This window comes from Neopsephotus bourkii, unplaced genomic scaffold, assembly GCF_033783945.1.
Source record: "Neopsephotus bourkii isolate Nb327-2 ecotype Australia unplaced genomic scaffold, CSIRO-AGI_Nbou_v1 NB_883, whole genome shotgun sequence".
Classification (NCBI taxonomy): domain Eukaryota; kingdom Metazoa; phylum Chordata; class Aves; order Psittaciformes; family Psittacidae; genus Neopsephotus; species Neopsephotus bourkii.
The window spans coordinates 172,156-193,522 of NW_026901377.1; the positions used below are offsets into that span (position 1 = coordinate 172,156).

Below are 21,367 nucleotides of genomic sequence, written 5' to 3' on the forward strand. Positions count from 1 at the left end.
TTTAAAGGTGATCTGCATAATAAAAGAGAGATTGTAGTTGACAACAGATTCTAGGATCACACAGCAAAGGCATATGCATTTGAGCAGGACGTGCAGTCCTTACAAATATTTAGTGGGCTTATAGAATAGACATTTGTTGTTACCAGAGAAGTCTTTAGGAATTGTAAATGCTAGGTCTTGAATAGAGAAATGACTCAACAGTGGCATAGTTCATATGCCAGCCTATTGCAAATCTCAAATACTGTCAATTTTGTAAATTCATGTAATGTGCTATGCAGATACCTTGTTCATAATTGTCTGCCAGACTGGCCTGAAATTGAAGAATTAAAGTTATAAGGAAGTTAATTGCATGTATAATTTCAGGGTGGGTTCTTTTTTGAGACATCCAAGTTTTTCTTACCCTGCATGCACAAGTAATAATGCTGGAATGTAGACACTTACTGTTTGGAGTAACTCCTTTTCTGTTTGTCAAAGGTGGTATCAAACCCTGAGAATACGTTTGCTTTTCTGTGAGGTATCTCTAATTGCTGTAGGAGTGACACCAGGATCCTGAGTCCACTTAAAGGTGCAGGTTGTGACAGACTCTTGGCTTTGGTATGATGACATTTCATATGGTGTAGTCGAGCAGATGAGCATGATACGGTCACTGACCTCTTTTCCTCAGTCTTTCCCTCAGTCTTTCCCTGGTTCCTCTGGGGATACTTTGTGGTTATTTTGCAATTACTTTTGCAATATTTTATTGTGGAATCCACAGTGTATGGTAATGATTGAGCTGATGAGCTGATGGAGGTTGCTACATCTTTCTGCATGTTTCTGGAATCTAACTGTTAAAAATGTTTCTCTGTGGTGTTACCCTTGCAGTGCTGTAATAATTATGAATAGTTTGACAGCCTGCTGTTAAGGACAGCAACTAGTTCTGTCTAATCTAATTAGATGTTACTTCTTCAGGATCCTGGGTGAAGCTGACCTTTCTGTAACTATTCAGAATTCGTAGGTCGTTTCAGCACTTGGGTCAGAACATGCCTGGACTCCTGAAGTTACAAGAAGCTTTTTAACTTGGTTGGCATTTCACTGTTTTTCCTCTGCTATCATTTCCAATTTCTCACGTACACTGCAAATTAAATACACAGGATTTTTCTTTCTGGTTCATCATTTGCTGTCAGTGAAGGCAAAAGGTGCCATTGGCAGGTTGTACTTTCAGCGTTTCAAGTTACAAAGCTTATGAAATAGTTTTCCAAGTGAAACTACAGTCTATTACTGGAGAATGTTTTCAACATAGTTGTCAGAACTGTGGAAAAGGCAGCTTTGCGCAGGAGACTATGGGAGGAGAGACTGGCAGTTCCTCTGTAGCCGCTGAATGCAGTATTAGGTTTGAGGACTGTTCAAGGAATGCTTAAGATAATTGATGATCACACACCCATCCAGTTCTGCAGATCTGCTGAAACCTTTCATTTTTTCGTATTTTGAATTTGTACATCTGTTGTCTTGCTTGCAATTAATCAGATCCAGCTTCTTCTCTTGAGTTGTCTTTCACTTTTTCAGAATAACCAGAATGAAGTTTAACTGGTGCATATTGCAAAGAATATTTCCTTTAATGTGAACAAAGTTGTCTGTATCCCTTCCCAAGAAAGCAGGAGTTGATACATGTTTCATCCTGTTGTCTGTAGACTCTGAAGTACACAGGGATGGAGGTGCTGTCAGCTAGAAATGTGAATACTCTTTGTTGTCTTGAAATTACTTAAGGTTTACATTTACTGCACTCATATGACATAAGTATAGTTTTGAATGGCAGCTTTCCTGCATATTAGAACATGTTGACTTTATTTTTCTGGCAGTTGGTAGATATATTATGCGAGGAAGCATGTAGGTCTGCCTGGCTGTCTTGGCAGCTGAGCTTGTGGCTTAAGAAATTAGAGTAAAGCTTAGTCTGTTTATATTCTTAACAGAAATTAAAAAAAAAAAAAGTAGCTGATAAATGTATTTGTCTGACAAAGAGTGATGCTGACTGGGGATTTCTTTCTCTGTATTGTGTTTTTTTCCTGCCAGAAAAACAAGTTAATCTGTAATTTCATATGGTCCTGTTACACGACAGTAAATATTTCTTGCCTCATTGGGCCACCTACCACTCTTTGAGTAGAATTTGTAGCCCTCTTTGTTGGCCTTCTGCCTAGAAAGGCAGGCTGGACAGGGCTTTTAGCAGCCTGGTCTAGTAGAAGGTGTCCCTGCCCATGGCAGGGGGGTTGGAACTGGATGAGCTTTAAAGGTCCCTTCCAACCCAAACCATTCTATGATTCTATGAAAAGAGGCCTTAGAATAGATTAAAAAGTTACATGCATTGTTTTCTTTTTTCCCTATTGACTGTGGGGCTTTTTCCCTCTGAAACGGTAAGATTTTATTAGCATGGCAAATCAGTTAGTGTTCAGCATAAAATACTGGAAGTAATACAATTTAAACAGATGGAACTGCAGGATTTTCAAGGAAAATGACATTCCTCCTTAAAGATGGTGTTATGCTTTAATACTATGCTTATACAAATAAGTTGGACACAAGTCAAAATGATCACTTCATAGATTTATTGTAGTTGCTTACAATATAATCTTGACAGTGCATGGGTTTGGAGTATTTTCAGTCGACTAGAATCCCCTGGGCAGCCTGTGGCAGCTCAGGGAGAGTAAAGGATCAGAATAATGTGGACAGCTGCTTGAGTCCATTTCATGTGAATTGGCACACACAGTCTGTGTTTGAGTAGTAAATAAATGCTGCTTAGAACACTGGTATTAAACCAAGAGCTTGATGTTTATACTCTGTTTTAAAAGAAATTCATTTCAGACACATGGTGTTTGTGAAAAATTATACACGTAGATTACTTGAATGCACTTACTCAAGGAACGCGCATATCTTCGGCAAAACTTCCTTCTGCCCATAACAGATAGAGGGAACAACTTGGCTGTGAGTCAAACACTTCAGTTTGTGGCTGGAAGTTGCAATTAGTGAACAATCCTCACTGAACTATATAGTGAACAGTAAGGCAACAAACTACAAAAGCACTTTTCTAACGTGTGAGCGCCTGTTGACACAGGTCTGGATCTTCAGAGGTATTTACTGTCTCAGTTTTGATTTGGATCTAAACTGACAACTTTTTAACCATATTTTAGTGCTGTGGAGGTGACAGCTTGAAGAGAAGTGTGGGTAAATTACGGTCTTTAACAATAGTAGGTATGTCGGACTAAGTGACTGGAGTATACAGTTATTTCAGCACTCAGTATGCAAGCTGAATCTGCGGTGTTGCTGAACAACACTGCATGAGGCTTCCACTTCAATTTGAGAACGTTTTAATGACGTTTCATTGTGCATTTAAGCGTGTGCCTACTTTAAATGCCTTTACTTGTCCTTGGGCTTGTCTCTGCTAGAAACATTTTCTGCTGGAGAATACAGCAGAGTCCTCTAGTGGAAATACGCTGATGGAAGGAATTCTTGTTAACACTGCTGTTCCACCTCTCTGAATAACATAAGCTGACAGGAGCACTCTGCAGTTGGCAAAGCTGCATCTACATAGGAGGTTTTTGCCGTCACAGCGAGCTGGGGAGTTGCCTTTTCTGTCCATGCTCCTGCCTAGTTAGAGCTCAATTAGCAAAACTTGAGCATGGACCTACCCCTACGTATTGTGGCTTGAACGTGAGAATGAACGAGCTTGCTTTTGCAGGTCTTGTTTGTTATATGACAAGGTGATGAATACATTTTATTCCTTATAGCCAGGAGCAGGTAAGTGAGGTGCACAAAATGTATGTATTTTCATTTGCGTATGTAAATATATTCATTAAATTATCACTAAAAAAACGTGAGAGTTGTAGTAGGAGTATGAGCTGTCAGAAGTTTGAGGTACTGCATTTACCAGGTGACTTATGTTGGATATTATCTTGTGATTTCGGTGCCGAGGGAAAATGCTGCTAAATCCTTGCTTGTGGTCTAGATCCCAGGAGTACTAAAACTTGAGAGTTGAAAGACAGATTCATTATTGTCAGCTGGGATGCATCTGGTGGCTTTGTCCTGTTTTTAATGGAGCGCTGAAGCTGTGATGTGCAGGGAAGTCTCTGTGCAGTTAAGTGGTTGCTTGATCCTTTCTAATGCCTTAATGATAAAGGCTGCCTCAAGCTTTTGTGGCATTGAGGGAGTTCCTATGCGGGATCTCCTTGTGTAGCTCCCTGTAGGACATACATTGCTTTCCTTGGCGTAGCTGCTCTTTGCATGCCAGTCTCAAGTTTTACCCTCAGAGTAAGCAGCACAGGGACTCAGCCGGGAACTCGGAGAACATCTTGTGGCTGTTGCTGTGTGCCAGGAGCCTGGCAGGAAAGTCTGTGGTGTTACTGAGGCATGTTGTTCATATGGAATAGGGCACAATCCGAAAAAGTGGTGGGAGTGGCTTTTCTCTAATTAAGAAAGAAATGTATTCTCACCCACCCCCCCCCCCCCCCCAATCTGTTCAGAGGCCAGATGTGAAGAAGGATCGAGCTGGAAAAGACATCTAAAGTTCTTTGGAGTCAGCCTTACTGCTGTCAGGGAGAGAAGGTGGACTGCAGTCTGCAAATACAGGTTTTCTGGCGAAACGTTACTAGAGTAGGTAGCTCAGGAGTTTGCCGAGATTTGTTGGTGTTAGGGGTTGCCTCGATGAGGGCCATCAGATGTGTCCCGAGAGAAACGCTGCCCCAAACAGTTATGGTTATGAACAGCCTGTCGCGGGTGCCAGTGGCTGGGGGCAGCGGGCAGACGGAGTGACCGGCGGCGGGCCGGGGCTGCGCTCGCATCTGTGTCAGTCCTCGCCAGTGTCTGCGCCACCTCCGCTGCGAGAAGCCTGTGCCGCAGGGCGGGGAGGCGTTGCCCGCGCGCGCCGCTGCACGAACCACCTGCGCTGCGGGGCGCGGGCGGCCGGCGGGGCCCCGGCGGTGTTTCCCCCGCCCGCGGGCGGCCCCGCGCTGCGGCGGCGGCGAGTGCCGGCGCGGCACTTCCTGTCTGAGCCGGCGGCGGAAGGATCGTGTGTGCCGCGCCGCCCCGCAGGAAGCGCTGCAGCCGCCGCCGCCGTGCCGTGGCGCTGCCCGAGCCGCCCGCTCCTATCGCCGCGCCGCCCCGCGGGAGCGCGCCACGCCGCTCCTGCCGCCGGCAGCCCCCGCGCGTGCCCGGCGCGCGCCCCCACGCCGGTCAATGTGAAGCCGCTCCGGCAGCGTAAACATGGCGACGTCCCTGCATGAGGGGCCCACGAACCAGCTCGACCTCCTTATCCGGGCCGGTAAGCTGCACCGTGCCTGCGGCGGCGGGAGCGCGGTGGAAGCGGGGGAGCAGGAGGGAAGAAGCGGCGGCGCACGCCGCGCTCCGGCGGCGGGCGGGGAAGCAATGGAGGGCAATCAGGAAGTGATCACCTTGGTAGCGGCCGGCCCGGCGTGCGGCCGCCGGCAGTGGCGGCCCGCGGCACCTGCCCGCGGCGCGGCGGTCCCGGTACCGCCGCCACCGCGGCGGAAGTTGTGGCGGGGCGGGCGGGGGAGTTTTGCGGGGTTTTCGCGGCCGGGGCGAGAACCAGGAAGTGTGTGAGATTGTTGTCCCCCCGCTTCCCCCGGCCCGGCCCTCCGCTCCGAGCGCCGCCGCCACGCTGTCTGAGCAGGCAGGCCGAGCACCGCCGCCGCGCACCGCAGAGCTGCGCACGTGCGCCGCGCACCCGTGTGCGTGCTCCCCACCCCTCCCTCCACCGGTGTCCTTTTAAACTTTGCTGTGGCGGCGGGGCGGGAGGAGGCGCGGCCCACGTGTGCGGTGCGGAAGCGGGGCACGCACACACACACACACACACACAGACACAGGGGACACGACGGGCGGATGAGTTGGGGGGGGTGGTGCCCCCTCCCCCACGCGCGCTGCGTAGCGGAAGCTGCGCGTTCCCCCGGGGCCCCTTAAGCGCGAGGGGCGTGGCGGGCGCCACGCGCCAATGGGGGCCGCCGCCGTTGGCGGCCGGAGGGCGGTGGGACGGGGCGGGGCGCGGCGGCAGCCAATGGGCGCGCGACGTGAGCCGGAGTGGCGGCTCCCCGCGGCGCTGACGGGGCACGCACGGAATTGGAGGGCAGCGGAGTGTAAACACGGAAGTGGGGGGCGCCGCCGCCGGGGAGCACGTGGCCGCCCCCCCCTTTACCTGCCCTTCTTCACCTCCCCCTGCGGACGGGGCTAAGGGCGGCGGGAGCGCCATCCGCCCCAACACCGCGAGAGGGGCCGGGCAGGTGCCCCCTCGGTGAGAAGACCCTGCTGGAGCAGGGCCTTCAGGCAGCCCCGCGGCGGGAGTACGGCTCGCTGCCACCGGTCCCAGCAGGTGCCCGCACCTCCTGGGTGCTCTGGGACGCACATTCAGATCAGGAATACCCCTGCCCGCTGGCCAGACGTGGCAAGGGGTACTTACCTGAGCTCTGGTACCCTGTTGGACACGCACACTTTGAGAACCAAGCACTTTGGTTTTGTTGCGTCCGCCACTTCTGATGGTGGCACACTAAGGTGGTGCTGGGGTTTGTCAGTAAGTGTGGTGCAGCCCTGGAGAAAACATGAGTGAGGTTGCACTGCTCACAAACACAAATATGATGTCAGACTTTCAGCTCTCCATGGAAGTTGGACCAGCTCTGATTTTGTCTTTACATCATGGAGCTCCACTTTTTAAATTAGTCCTTGGAAGTTGTGCACTGCAGTACACAGAATAGTAGTATAGGTAATGAGTTGTGCAGCTAGAGCCTAGGCAGAGGCTGGTCAGCAGTATACCTTCATACTGGCTTGCCGTTTACATAGCAGTATGAGCAAAAACATGTGCTGAAGGTCATTAGGCTCTGCCATTTGACTGTGTGCTATGGTACCCTTTTAAAAAAGGGGGGGCAAGTTGACTGATCTTCAGAATGGCTTATTTTATTTAGTATGAAAAGCCAGGGCTTGTTGGAGGGGAAGGACAAACCCCAGAAACACCCAAAAGACCCCCATGACAAAGCAGTAGAGGACTGTTCTGGTGCAGAACAGAAACAGCAGAGCCACGCTGCAAGTGTTTGGGCCCTCTCTTGTGTGTGGTGGAGGAGATAGCTTCTCTTTGCCAGCAGAACAGAGCTCCGATTCCTACAGGGCTTGCTGCTTCAGGAGATTCCACTTACTTGTCTTTTACTTTTGAGTGTTGATTAATAAAGAATGTTTAAGTAGTTGATTATTGTGTTAACAACTTCTTAAGTCACAGTAACTAGATTGCTTGTAAGCCAACCCTTAGGTAAATAACGAGTGACCTTTGTATTGCTCTTTCTGCTGTCCTTAGCCCAGCCAACTTAATTCTCCTATTTTTTTTTTTCCCCTTTGTATTTGCATTGCAGTGGGGGACACAGATACCTACGCACATCTAGTATTCCCGTCGTCATACTGTCAGGATACTGTGTCTGTTTACTTAGTTATGTATGTAGATAGTATTACGTGGATTTAAGAGAGGAATTCCATATCCTAAGGGATTATAGTAATTATGCCTTGCATTTTTCTGTGGCTGCTGGCCTTGGTGTTGACAGAACTTCAGAACATTTGTTAACTTTGGGAAGAAAGCTGGACCAAAATTTTTACTGCTTAAGGTTATCTTAACTGCTGGTTGTAAGAGCAGCTCTGCAATGACTTTGCAAAGATGTGTTTTGGCTTTGTAGCTAATATTTCTCTCGATTTTGGGCTGCTAACACATGGTTCACAGCGAAACAAATGTTTTGAGATGCTTGCCCTTGTCTTCATTATTACTTGCCAGTGTGTAGTGGATCACATCATCCTTATCATCCTTAAATTGTGAGCAGCTGGAAGTCTTCTGAAGGAACAGAATCAGCCTTAGGGAAATGCCGGAAAACCCAAGGAGTTGTTCTTCAGTTTCTGAACAAATGCCTGCCATAAAACAAGCAGTAAACTGAAAACGATTTCTTTTCCAGTCAAGTGTTGCATACAGAAGGATTTCTGGGTGTTACCTGTACAGGCAATTCAACTGTTTTTAATTAAAATGTGGCTTCGGCGCTGTTACTACCTTACACTGCTATTTACTGTGCTCTTTTAAATGCTGAGATAAAACCATCATGTGAACACCAATAAACTTTAATGAGGTCTGTTAGAATGTGTGTGTGTAGTCACTGTTGACTGAGTTCCATGCTTGGAATTCTGAATTCTTCATTAAAGTGTTCCTTTAGTTGCCTGATAGTATTAAAGGATAAGCTATTGTAAATCGGGTGCTGCAGTGAAGTGTTGACCTTGTAACTGCAGACATTGATAATTCCTCAGATAAAGAGCTCTATCACAGTTTCAGAAAGTATAATTTCGAAAATTTCAGTCCCATTTTTTTCCCTCACATCACTTGCTTTAATTCACTTTGTTGCTCTTGTTTTATGTTAAAACTGGGGACTTTGTTACAAAATGGGTATGTTGCCAGTATTCTCTTCTGTAAAGCTAAAAGTACAATCCTGTCAGACTTAATTACCAAGTTTGGTATTTTGTAACAGCTGTTGAGAGCCTTGAATCATCTACTGTATATGCTAGTTGTTTAGAGAATGGAGCTAGAAGACATTAGGTCAACAGTAAAGATAGACATCAAATAGCCTAGTTAACTGTTTATGTTTTAAAAATCAAACTAACTTTCTCTTCTAAGAGGATTTTTTTTTCCCTCTGAAAACAGGCCATAAACTTTTTTAAGGAATTATTTTAAAATAAAGTGCCAAGGAGTCGGATTTCTTTGTAAAAGCAGTAGGATGACATTTGATTTAAAAGAACAAAAGAGAAATTTCTAGTGGTAGCTTTAATGCATTCTAGCTTGGTAAACGTCAGTTCTCATGTTATTCAGTTACTAAAGTCTGGAAAATTTACTTCCATCCATGTATTTTACTTCATTTGGGCAAGTGATATTCCTCGTGAAATGAGTATATAAGGTGACAGAGTTACAGGTTTTCTGTGGTGATGGCTTCCAACTGAAGTTGGCTTTTTTTTTACTGCAGAATCCTAGTCTTTGGTTTGCTTTCCCCCTCCTCTTTATTGTGAGAAGTGGTACCAAATGTGATACAAGTGGTGTTTAGTTGGTGACATTGGATATAGCTACCTGCAGGAACAGCTGCTTGGTTTTCCTTTGTCCTATCCACCCTCTGAGGGAACCTGTTCCCCCATGTCATCTTTTGGGGTATCTTGTCTAGCTGTATTTTTCATCAGTATCATCTCTCCTGCCTGAGCACTATGACACTTTTATAGTCTAACAGAAGACATGTCTTCCGTTAGGCATTATTTAGCCTGGCAAAAAGACATTTTTAATACAAATTTGTGCTGAGATGCAGATTTACACTTTTCCAGATGTATTGGTGCAGTAATGTTGCCCAAGCACAACTGAAAACTAATGCACACTGGGTAGAAGAACACTTCTGAGGCTAAAACCATGGAGAATGTAGCTAGCTGGTAAGATGTCAAACTTGGTAATAGTGCTCATTTTAGTAAGTATTTTAATAGATGTGTTTTTGGCAATGTTAGGTTAGTTTGTTAACTGTCGTGATAGACAGGCAGCATATGTTTTGTTACAATCAAAGCCAGAAGTGTTACTATTTTTTGCCTTATGTTTTTTTATATGACAATTTTAGTGGAGTTCTAGGTAAGTCATGTTGGAAGAATGTTTGTGAAGTGTGTATTTCCAAATGCCAGAAGCTTTTGAGGAGTGGATGGTGCTAGTTTTATTGGAAATGGAAGGGTTACCTAGGGCAGAGGTTGGGTAGCTCCTTTGCCCCTCTGCGTTGCTGGTAGGGTTTTGCAGCATCAGTCCCTAATGCTGGGGTTGGGGGGTCATCTCCTTTCCCTGCACTCCAGCCCCTCAGCAGAATGCCAGAATACTGTAAAAGTACAGACATGGCTCTCAGCTATCGTTTTTGCGTTGTTCCTGCATTCAGTACCTCTTGCATGTGGTGCAGCATCTAAACTGTTCCCTAAAGGGGATACACACAAAAATTTTGTATGATTTTAAGCATTTAGGGAATGACAACTTCAGTATTCTAATTCAGTACTTTTCTACAACTGAAATTTGGCAACTGTTGTTTGAGTTTCATTATAGAATTGCTTTATAAACTGAACCTGATACCTGCACAGAACCTAGCTAGCTAGTTGTCCCCAAAACTGTTAACCAGCAGAAACAGAAGTGAAAATCGTACAGCTCTTTGCTGCAGGGGAGGCAGAGGAGTTGGTGGGAAGGCTTTGCTGACCTGCTTTAAATCTTTTTTACTAGAATAATAATACATTAAATGTTGATTTGGACTTTCTGGTTTCCGATTTCCAATTTCAGTATTGGTGTAGAGTTGATACATTCCCCATTCCTGGCAGTGTCCCTATCTCTGAAAGTGTTGAAGGCCAGGCTGGATGGTGTTTTGAGCCAACTGCTCCTAGTGGAAGGTGTCCCTGCCCATGGTAGGAGGGGGTTGGAACTAGGTGATCCTTAAGGTCCCTTGCAGCCCAAACCATTCTATGATTCTGTGCTTTATAATGACTATGAATATTGTTCCTGTATTCTGATGATCAGGGAAGGTTTTATCTGGTAGATGCAGGGAAACTTTTAAGTCATCAACTTCTGTGCAACTGAAGCTTTTCTTTAGAAAGAAGAAAGTTCAGGTGGAGAGCTTCCTGCAGGGCCACTCAGTTTCAGTGCAGTCATGCAGCCTCTGGCTTGGGACACCTCCAAACTGCTTGGGAAAGAAACAGCAGCTTCCCCAGGCATGGGGAGCACCCCAGGACCTGCAGCTGGGGAAAGGGCTCAGAGAGCGTAACTGCTGTTGATTCCCACTGGTTATTCCAGGGACAGAGTGTGCATGGGGACCTTTTCCTTTAGCCTGAGGTTCCTACACTCTCAGATAGGTTTTTGTTGTTCCCAGCCTGGGGTGAAGCAAGTGGTGGTGGAATGTCAGCTTTATCAGGCATCTTCTGTTCCAAAAGATAAAGCCCCCTAAATAGCATTGCTGCAGAGGGCTGCAGTGGGAATCCCCGCAGCCAGCTAGTGGGTGGGCATCAGGCCTGGGTCAGCCAGATGTTTCAGTCCTCCAGAATTGTCCATTTGTGATACTTCCAGATTTTGTTCACTTGCAGTGTCTGGTTTATATGTTTAGCCCTTGCGTTTACATAAGCTGCAGTTTGCTGGAAGGCTTTCCGCCGTGTGTGCCGGCATTAATCTGTTTCTTAGGTCAGAAGCGACACTAGTAGCGTTTTCCCTGCTTTATCTAAATAAACATCAAGTTGCTCCTTAGACTTTCTCAGTAACAGGATAGGTGCCCTGAAGTTCTTGTAGAACATGATTGCCAAATCTTCTTTAGCTCTCTGACGCTGGAGATAGGTGACCCAGCCTGTGCTAAAGATAGATTTCCTGGGCTGCCGGAGCAGTTAGGCTTTTAGCAGATGGCCATACATGGAAAGAGCAATGGGGAAGAGTGCTGGCATACCTCTGTGAGACAGAGGGTCATGGGCAACAGGTGCTGCCACCACCACCGCCTGTAAAAACCTTTGCGAGGGTGAGCAACATAGACTGGGCCATGAGCAGGACCCTGGGTTTAATTGATAAGTGGGGGTTTCCTAGTGTCGCTGCTGCAGTCTGTGCTGTATCAAACTTTAAAATGTGATCTTTTCAAGTTACTTTAATTACGTAGTTTGTATAGACTTTCTGAACTTGGAAAAATGAGATCATTTCACCTTTTTTCCTTTAATTATTGCTTAAAAAACCCCAGCCCCTGCATACTGTATATGCTTTGTGTTTTGTTTTTTTAGTAACCAAGCCCGCTAAACCCAACTCTCATAGAATGTAAATGTCAGAAAATGGAACTGGAATGTTTATATAACCTTGTAATTTTTATATATGTATATTTATCCAAACAAAATATGAAGAGAGGTGGCCTTTAGATTTTAATGGGGTAATAGTTGGAGATGCTGCTAGTTCCCTGCTCTGCTGTGTCAGTTTGTAACCATACTCACTGCAGTCTGGTTTGTTGTGGTTAGCTTAAAGGCAGAAGACAAACCCTAGAAGTCTGCTTTTGTAAGCTCCAGATCACCTCGTAGAAAGGAGGAGCACGCTTGCGAACCAGAAATTTATTTGGGAGAAGTGACAGTGTTGGTTCTGCTTGTCTTGTGCCTTCCCTACACATTTCTGTTGACAGGAAGATACAAAAGGTGTGAAGACACCTGACAGTTTTGGCATTATCATGCTTAAGGCTGAATATTGCAGTTGTACAGCAATAAGCAATTTTGTAACTAATCTGGTCTCAATTTTTATTCTTCTGTAGTGGAGGCATCGGTTCATGGAAGTAATGTGCACTGCAGGGATAAGACAATTGAAGCTGCAGAGGCCTTGCTTCATATGGAGTCTCCTACCTGCCTGAGAGATTCCAGGAGTCCTGGTATGTGAGCTTCAGTTTCTGCTCTATGAGCCTTTTCTCCTTCCACTAATTAGTAAAACAAGCAAATTGGGAAAGTGGCTTCTGTGGAGGATTGCTGCTTAAAACACTTTTTTCCTTATTTTTCTTTTATATAGTTTTCTTACTGCAAAATTACTGATTTATTTGAGTTTTTGCAAGATTTCTCTACCTGTAACAAGCATGCTTACAGATTAAATCATTTATCTGAGAAAGGTTGTTGGGTAGAGATCTACGAGTAGTTACACATTTAAAATGAACTTCTCCATCTGAACATCAGGAAATACTTTTTCACTGTGCAGGTGACCAAGCCTGGTACAGGCTGCTCAGAGAGGTTGTGGAGTCTTCATCCTTGGAGATACTCAAAAGCCATCTGGACACTGTCCTGAACAACCAGTTCTAGGTGGCCCTGCTTAAGCAGGGGCTGGACCAGGTGCCCTTCAGAGGTCACTTCTAACCTTACCGTTCTGTGAATTTGATATTTTAAATTGCTAAAAAAAAAAAAAGAGTTATATTAAGGGAAAGATATTTTTATCTGTGTTCCTATTTTAGAAGGAATATCTGAATACACTGTGCTGCAAAGTATTACCTGTTAAAAAACCCAAAGCTTAATTTGATAATTACTTCAACTTGATGTTTCTTCTGAAGTTACATAGAATATGTTGGACAAAGTAATGGTTAAACTGAAACCCAAAAGCTACAAAATAAGAAATGGAGATCAGAGTAAGGATCAAAGGTTAAGCTTTAATTTGTTTCATTTGAAGTTGAATTCCGAAAAATATTGGTGTGATACTTGTTCAATGCCTAACAGTACTGGCAAGCATGCATATTTTAGGGAATTGGGTTGATTTTCTAGGTGACAAGTTGTTGGAGCAGAGTTTTGCTATACTACTGCATATTCTTTGATTAAAAAAATGTGTAATTTCAAGACACACTAAAATAATAGAAACTTCATCAGATACTTCCCCCCCTGCCCTTCTGCTCATAGTGAAGACTTTCGTCTCTCTTTGTGTGTCAAACCCAGAATTTATCCATGCAGCCATGAGACCTGATGTGATCACAGAAACAGTAGTGGAGGTATCAACGGAGGAATCTGAACCGATGGATGCATCTTCTGTTCCAACTTCTCCTGATATCCATGAACCAATGAAAAAGAAAAAAGGTATGTATAGGTCTTTGTAGGAGCAATCTCAGAATTTATTTATCATGTGCACTGCTGCAGACTGTGTGATTGATACTGGTGGGGATAAGTTAGATGATCTGATTTCTCTGCTCATATTAGCAGACTGACTAGAGGCTGAAATGTGGGTTCTTACAAAATGGGTCTCCAACAGGAAAAGAGGAAAAAAAAAAAAGGCAAGAGAATGGGGTTTGCCAAGCCATAAAGGAAAATACGATTTCCTTGTTGTCTTCTTTAAGCACAGTTTACAAAGTGGAGGAAGGGTAGAGAAGAATTCAAGGAGGACTTGTGTGGGTAAGCATTGGTGTCTGAAACATGGAAATATCTGGGGAGTGGGTAGACTCAGGATTCTTCCAATGAAACAGCAGGGTAAATACTAAGCTACAAAACCATAAATTTGTTTACAGAATCAGTACAAGATCTTCCTTCTGAGAGAGAGCTATCTTCTTTATCTGATTGGCATGTCTTGAAGGAGAAACTATTCAGAATAGCGTTGGAGTTCACAGTTACCAGTGAGAGGCTGGCACCTGGTGAGGTTTCTCTGGTCTAGCAGTTTTCTTACAGGCATCAATACAATTCATATAACTGAAGGAATGTTGTTGTATTAGAGCTTCCAGGCATGCCAAGATGGAATATTTGCTTGTAATTTAGAGGAAAATGCAATGTAGTGATAAAGTGATGTAAATACAAGATCTGTGAATTCTAGATTTAATAAAAACACAACTGTAACTCTACGGTAAATTACATAAGCAAGAAAATGATGATTAAAGGTTTTCTGTAGATTTAATCTGTAGTCATACACTGGATTTAAACTATTTCTTTATATTCAGCTGCCTGTTTGAATAGTCATTCCTGGGTACATTGTGTTACAGGGCTGTGCTTAGGAAGTTTGGAAATTTTATGAAGGTTATTTTGTAAATATTTTTTTCCTGTTAAAATTCCTACTCTTAATTGTCTAAGGTTATTCAGCCCTAGTTACAGAGCCATAACTTTGGTCTTCATAATTAATGCCTGTTGAAATTCAATGTTTAATAAAGAGCATTGTTCATCAGAAAAATTAATGTTGTTGTGCCTGAGGTAGGAGCTTTAATTGTTGCAGCTTCCCTTTAAGTGAAGGTAGAAGCATGGAATGTTTACAGCCTACTGCTGCCGTGGGGTATGATCCTCTTCCCTGCCTGTTTACCTTGACTAAAAAGGTCAGCGGAAGTATGAAATGATGAGGAAGCCACAGGTCTTGGTGGGAGACGATTTCTATGGCATGGGCAGGTAGGCAGCTCTAAGCCTGCTTCCGACAGTCCTTCCCTCTGGAGCCTGCTTGGAGGTGCAGGTAGAGGGTAGGAGGAGGTTTGTGGAGAGCCCTGCCAGCCAGCCCACAGTGAGACTGGGCAGGGCACCCCACTCGTGGGCAGCTGAGGTTGTGGCACAAGGTAGGCTGCCAGCAGTGCCTCGAGCTGTCCTGCATCCCTGAGGCTGTGGGTGCTGCTTGGAGGTCTTAATGCCCTGCCTGCCATATGCGAGTCCTGTGCGGCACCACTCGTGTTGAGTGAAAGCTTTTGTCTGTAGCTTTTAATAGACAGGTGCAAGGTGGAAATGAATGTTTACTGTTTCAGTAGTAAAATTTCCTAGGAAGACTGATGGTTTGGTCAACACCCATGCTAGGATGCAAAAAACATAGCAGAAGAAGAAACAAGACATTTCAGAGAAAACCAGATGCTACAAAGTTTTACTTCATGCATGTGGTGCTTACCTCACCTGCCATTAACTTGTCTGGAATTGAGTTAAATCTGATTCTGAAACAAGCAATGAAATGATGAGTTAAACTGGATGGGCAGTAGTCATAATAATCGAAGAATTTTAAGTTTGTCCATACTTGTAGCAAGGAAATGGCAGGGGAAAAAATGCACAAGCTACTTCTTTCAGCAAAGACAAACTGTAAAATACTTTTATTCTGTGGGTGATTAATACTTTTGTTCCCTCCCATGTTTATGTGCAGCTGGCCGTAAACCGAAGACCCAACAAATACCTGATGGATCTCCAGATCTGGGTATAAAGAAGAAACCTCGAGAAGGCAAAGGTATGTTTTTCCATTTATTGAGTCTTTAAAATCATGCAGTGTGTATGTATTATATCTGTCCTAGGAAATACACAGATCTTTAAATTTTGCTGGATGAGTTTGTGCTGACCTCATTAGAGTTTTAATTTTATTTGATGTCTTCAAATTTGTTAAGGTCTAGCACAAGAATGTGTGGAACTGCTCCAGAAGTGCCCTGTAATAAGCTTTGATTTTTCATTTGCTTTCCTTTGTGTTTATTGACTTGTGGTGTCTTTTGTGTTAACTCACTGCTAGACACATAATTTGTTAAGCTCCTGCTGAAAGGCTTGTTCTCAAGTAGATGCAGCTTATGGGCATTTGTAATGGTGATGGTTGAAAGTAAGTTTTCTTAGTTCACAAACTTCAGTGTGAATATGCGGCTTGACTAATAAATTTGGTTTGGCTTAAAGGGAAAAACAAATGGTGATACGCTGCTTCACTGCTTGAGTGAGGAATTTATGCAGGAGAGTCATACTTGGCTAATGTTTCTCCTGACAAAAACTGGATACTTTCTTGGACTTCAAGCCCCTGCTATTCACCTAGCAGGGAGACAGACTAGAGCATTTGCTCACAGGTTACCTTTGAGTTGGCATACAGTGTATCACTCTTCCCCTGGTTATAGGTGAAAAATGCAGATCTCTCTCCCACTTGCCTCACTGAAAGTCATTTGGAGATGTTGCTGTAGCTAGGAGAAGGAAAGTTCAGTGACTTTCAGTGGCAGCATTCCAGCTGAGTGTGCAGTGGTCAGCTCCACTATTATTTTGGGATTTGTTTGAAAGCAAGATCTCTGCTGTTTACGTAGTTGCTTATCTGGGATACAGCTCCTGAGTTGTTACGTTTGTCAGTAGGGCAAGGAAGAAAGAGGCTGACATTGTGCAGATGTTAGCTTATGAAAACCAGCACAACAGTAGTTAAACTTCCCTTCAGTGGACATGGTTGCTGTCTTTGGATTTGGGTGTAGCAGTCAACCTCAAGGGAGATCACAGATACTGCATCTTCTTTACTGAAAAATACATCTTGGGTGGGTATTTTTTGTTTTGGATTGGTTGTTTTGTTTTTTTTTTTTTTAGTATTCTAAAAGCTTTCTTAGCTTTTCTATTTTTGATTTTACGATTACGGATTTTCATTATCTGAATAGTACTATGTCCCAGTTCTTAGTTTACTGCACAAATAACTTGGAGGAAGTAAGCTCATCTTTCTGTACCTTCTAGCTTTTGTCTGTACTGGTGATTTCATTCTGTTAGCTGTTGGTCTTACTAAGTGGGAAATGGTCCTGCTTTGTCTTATTAAGTGGGAAATGGTCCTGCTTTTATTGTTTTTTATTTCTGTGGTTCCTCATAGTGATCTACTTGTCTATTGTTTTCACAGGGTATTTCTTTCCATATTTTACACTACAAATGGCATAAAATACATGTTTTTTCTTAATGTTGGCAGACTTGATACCTTTTTTGGGGCAAAGTGAGGCAGATGTAAATCTGATCTAATTGTGCCTTCAGTTTATCATACAGGAGGAACTGGAGACTTCTTAGTATTTTTTCTTAAAGTCAGATAGTATTTTTTTGTCCTCACATAGTGGATTGGCAGCTCAGGCATGGTTTCTCTTTACATATTATTTCTTTTGCAGAAATACTCTTGTAGAAAGTGTATGCGGTTGGGAGGAGCAAAACTGTCTTTCAGCTTCTCCACATGGATGCTGGTACCAGTGCGACAGTTTGGTGATAGACACAGCACCTTGTACCATTCCTGTAGTTTCTGGCCATTAATCCTATTTTGAGATGGCAGCTAACATTCTCAAGTAGCTGGCAGCTGTAATAATTGCCTGGCCACAAAAAATGTGTTTCATTGTGCAAAACCCACTCTGTGTTAAGATAGGTAGTAATAACCTGTCCTATGAAGACAGGTTGAGAGAGTTGGGCTTGTTTAGGCTGGAAAAGGGAAGGCTTTGGGGAGACCTTAGAGCAGCTTCCAGTGCCTAAAGGGGGCTACAATAAATCTGGAGAGGAGCTTTTTACAAGGGCATGTAGTGACAGGTCAAAGGGGAATGGCTTGAAACTGAAACAAGGTAGACTTAGATAAGATAAAAGGAAGCCTTTCACTGTGAGTGTGGTGAGGCACTGGAGAGACACAGGTTGCCCAGGGAAGTTGTGGCTGCCACACAATTTTGTGTTTGCCACACAACTCTGATGCTATGATTTTCTTCTTATTTTTGCTTTAAGAGGAAATGGAAATGTCAGTGCATTTTCTGATACTGAAGGACAGGAGGATATAACATCCTGAACTCTTCTTACAGATGAAGGTTGCAGTGACTCAGAACACTGTCCCACACTTCTTTTCAAGAACTAAGAAGGGGTGCAGGATTGAACAGGCTCCTGCACTGTGTAGCAGATCCCTTGGATTGGCTCCTTTCAGAATGTAAATATTTATGGAAGCTTTATAAAACAGAATGAAGGAGAAGTGTGCAGGTTGCGTTATATAGGATCCTCTCTCTAACATTTGCTTGTAATGCAGGTCATTCAGAGTTCCCTACGTATGGATGACTTTCTGTTATCTTTAAAAGTGGTTTTCTAATATTTAAATGGTTTCTGGTTATAGGAAATACAACGTACTTATGGGAGTTTCTTCTGGACCTTCTCCAGGACAAAAATACTTGTCCTCGATACATTAAATGGACTCAGCGAGAGAAGGGAATCTTTAAACTTGTGGACTCAAAAGCTGTTTCCAAGCTATGGGGAAAACACAAAAACAAACCTGACATGAACTATGAGACTATGGGAAGAGCTCTGAGGTAAAAACTCTTAAGTTTTATGTTTTCTACTGTAATTTTAAATCTGATTCTTAATTTTACCTATAGAAATGTAGGCAGATAGTTTCAAGATTTTAAAAGCTTTGGCCTCTTGCTGACTTGGCTGTTTAGAAAGCCTCAGTGTCTTGCAGTTCCTATTGCTTTTTATGTTATCAGTTAATGTTCAGTTTAGTTCCTGAAGTACATATTTAAAAGGTCAGATTATTTTTTTTGAGCTAGATGCTTCAGATGCTCTGCCAGCTTCTTTCTGTATTTTCTCACTTTGTAGATTTTACTGTGGCTACTTCAGGTTTTCCTCTGAGCACAGAATGGCATTTTCTTCAAAATCTGTCACTATGTTGGTTACTACTTAATTACACTTTTCTTCCAGATACTACTATCAAAGAGGAATCCTTGCGAAAGTTGAGGGTCAGAGGCTTGTGTATCAGTTTAAGGAGATGCCAAAAAATATAGTTGTCATAGATGATGACAAAAGTGAGTCCTGCAATGAAGATTTACCAATGCATACAGATGAAAAGTCACTGGAAAGAGTGTCTTTATCTGCAGAAAACCTTCTAAAAGGAGCAACCTCTGCACGTGGAGGAAAAAATTCCTCTCCATTAAGCTGTACCAGAACAGAAAAAGCAGTCACCAGAGTTGTGAATATTGCCTCACCAACACATGATACATCATCATCTCGTCCCTCAACGACCACTACTACTGTCCCAGCAACGACAGCTCCAAGGTTTGTATTAGTGTGGCTTGGGCTTGTCATTTGGTAATGACAATCAATTTTTTGGCTAGAAAGCTGTCTTTTAGTTTTTTTGGTTTATGTTTTGCATGTTGGAAATCATGTATGATTTGTAAGCAGCAGTGCAACATGATAGAATATTATGAAAGTCTGGTTTATGTGATCAGAACCACCTCTTAATATGCTTGCCCTTACACGTTTTAAGATTATATATACAGAGGGAGGGAGAGATGAATGCTACTGAATTTCCAAAGTCCTATTTTTAGATGTGCAAAAGGTGTGGGTGTTTCTTGTTCGTTTGCTTTTACCATTAAAAATAGTTGAGTCCTAGATTTGTCTATCCCTGTTGTCATCTCTGAAAGTGCCCTGTGTTTTGGCCTAAAACCACCCGTCTGTCTTTATTTTGCAGGACTGTACGTGTGGCAATGCAAGTGCCTGTTGTAATGACCTCTCTGGGACAGAAAATCTCCACTGTGGCAGTGCAGCCGGTAAACGCAGGGTCACCGTTAATAACCAACACAAGTCCAACAACAGGAACAGCTCCAAAGGTAGTAATCCAGACAATCCCTACTGTGATGCCAACCTCTGCTGAGAATGGAGACAAAATCACAATGCAGCCTGCCAAAATCATTACGATCCCTGCCACGCAACTGACGCAGTGTCAGTTACAAACAAAAACAGGCCTCTCTGGGTCAGGAAGTATTAACATCGTGGGAACCCCGTTGGCTGTTAGAGCACTAACCCCAGTGTCTATAGCTCATGGGACACCAGTAATGAGACTATCAGTGCCTGCTCAGCAGGCATCTGGCCAGACTCCTCCCAGGGTGATTAGTGCTGTTATAAAAAGTCCAGAAGTCAAATCAGACACAGCGTCTTTAAAACAGGATCGTGAAATGAAAGCACTGCAGCTGGTAAAAGAAGAAAAGCCGGCAGAGGGAAGCAAGACTGTAACCCATGTGGTAGTAGTTAGCACACCCTCAGCTATTGCTCTTCCTGTAACAGTGAAAAGAGAAGGAATCATAACGTGCGAGAAATGAAGAATTGGCTGCTTCTAGCATGGACTTGTAGACTGTTACGGTTTTGAATATACTGACATAATTGTGGGGGGGGGAAGTGATGCAATCACAAAGTCGAAAAGGAGAGTTTTGAAATGTCAATAAACATGCATATGTTGAAGACTTTACTGCAAAAAAAAACAATTTATTTTCCCGTGTTTCAGTGGGAATTGAACCACATGTATAATGCTGACAAAAACTGCCTCTTCCAGTTGGGAAACAGCTGAACCTACAGAGAAGGAAAGAGAGAGGAACTGAAAAGGGACCAAACAGTTCACTACGTTACCTGTTACCAAGTTACACTAAGACCTGGAACACTAAAAAGAGAGCTGTGTGAGAGGTTTGCCTTGGCTTTTAGTTTTCAGGGGGAGAGGAAAGTCTCATTTTTACAAAATTTGATGCATGTTCTATGCATACCAGCAATTACTGCTGTGTGCCCGCAGTACTCAACTGGTGCTATGTGAAAAACTCTGCTCCTAGGTATTGTAGAATGTGAAGAAAAAGAGAAGATTAAAGAGCTTCTAAATGAAGACAGAGACCTAGAGGGATTTTTTTTTTGTATCATACAGCTTAAGCAGATTCAAAATGAAAGCCTTAGACTGATTTTCAGTTATCTTTCTTGAAATAAGCTAATGGCTTGTTTGTGTAAAGCTTTTTTATTAAAACAATTTTTTTTAAAATCTTGTACCTAGCACAGTATTGTTATAGAATTACATGTAACATATTTTGTATGGTAGTTAAAAGTCTGTCTAAATTTCTTAATTGTGGACAAAATGGCAGCAGGCTTTCAGCCTTCTGCTGGAACATACCTGTGTCTCTCAGTTAGCCTTGACATCCGTGCATACATTTCAGTTTCAGCTCTACCCTGTCACTTGAAAGGTCACGCCCAGCATGAGCTTTTGTCAGGTAATTCTAAACCGGTAAATTTTTTTTAGTTGAAGTTAAGATGGAAGTACCAGTGTTCAGAATGAACTATAATAGTTTGTATATTCAACATTTGAAGTATATTCTATTTTGTTGTACTCTTGTTTCAAAGTGTATTCAAGTAGGTTTTACTGAAATACAGAAATGAAATTTAA

General features: G+C 43.3%; 1 protein-coding gene across 3 annotated transcripts in view; it reads left to right on the forward strand.

Moving 5' to 3' along the window:
* The window catches only part of ELF2 (E74 like ETS transcription factor 2), a 36,467-nt gene extending 15,100 nt beyond the window's left edge, over positions 1 to 21,367 (forward strand). The window contains exons 1-7 of one of the 3 annotated variants that reach the window (XM_061357125.1): positions 5,147 to 5,281; positions 12,300 to 12,413; positions 13,453 to 13,590; positions 15,602 to 15,682; positions 18,293 to 18,485; positions 18,874 to 19,227; positions 19,643 to 21,367. In XM_061357125.1, coding sequence (XP_061213109.1) covers positions 5,224 to 5,281; positions 12,300 to 12,413; positions 13,453 to 13,590; positions 15,602 to 15,682; positions 18,293 to 18,485; positions 18,874 to 19,227; positions 19,643 to 20,270 — 1,566 coding nt within the window. In that variant the 5' untranslated portion in view covers positions 5,147 to 5,223 and the 3' untranslated portion in view covers positions 20,271 to 21,367. Of the gene's footprint in view, positions 1 to 5,146; positions 5,282 to 11,465; positions 11,535 to 12,299; positions 12,414 to 13,452; positions 13,591 to 15,601; positions 15,683 to 18,292; positions 18,486 to 18,873; positions 19,228 to 19,642 lie in introns of those variants that run through there. The other 2 variants (XM_061357126.1, XM_061357124.1) reach the window with 2 other exon arrangements.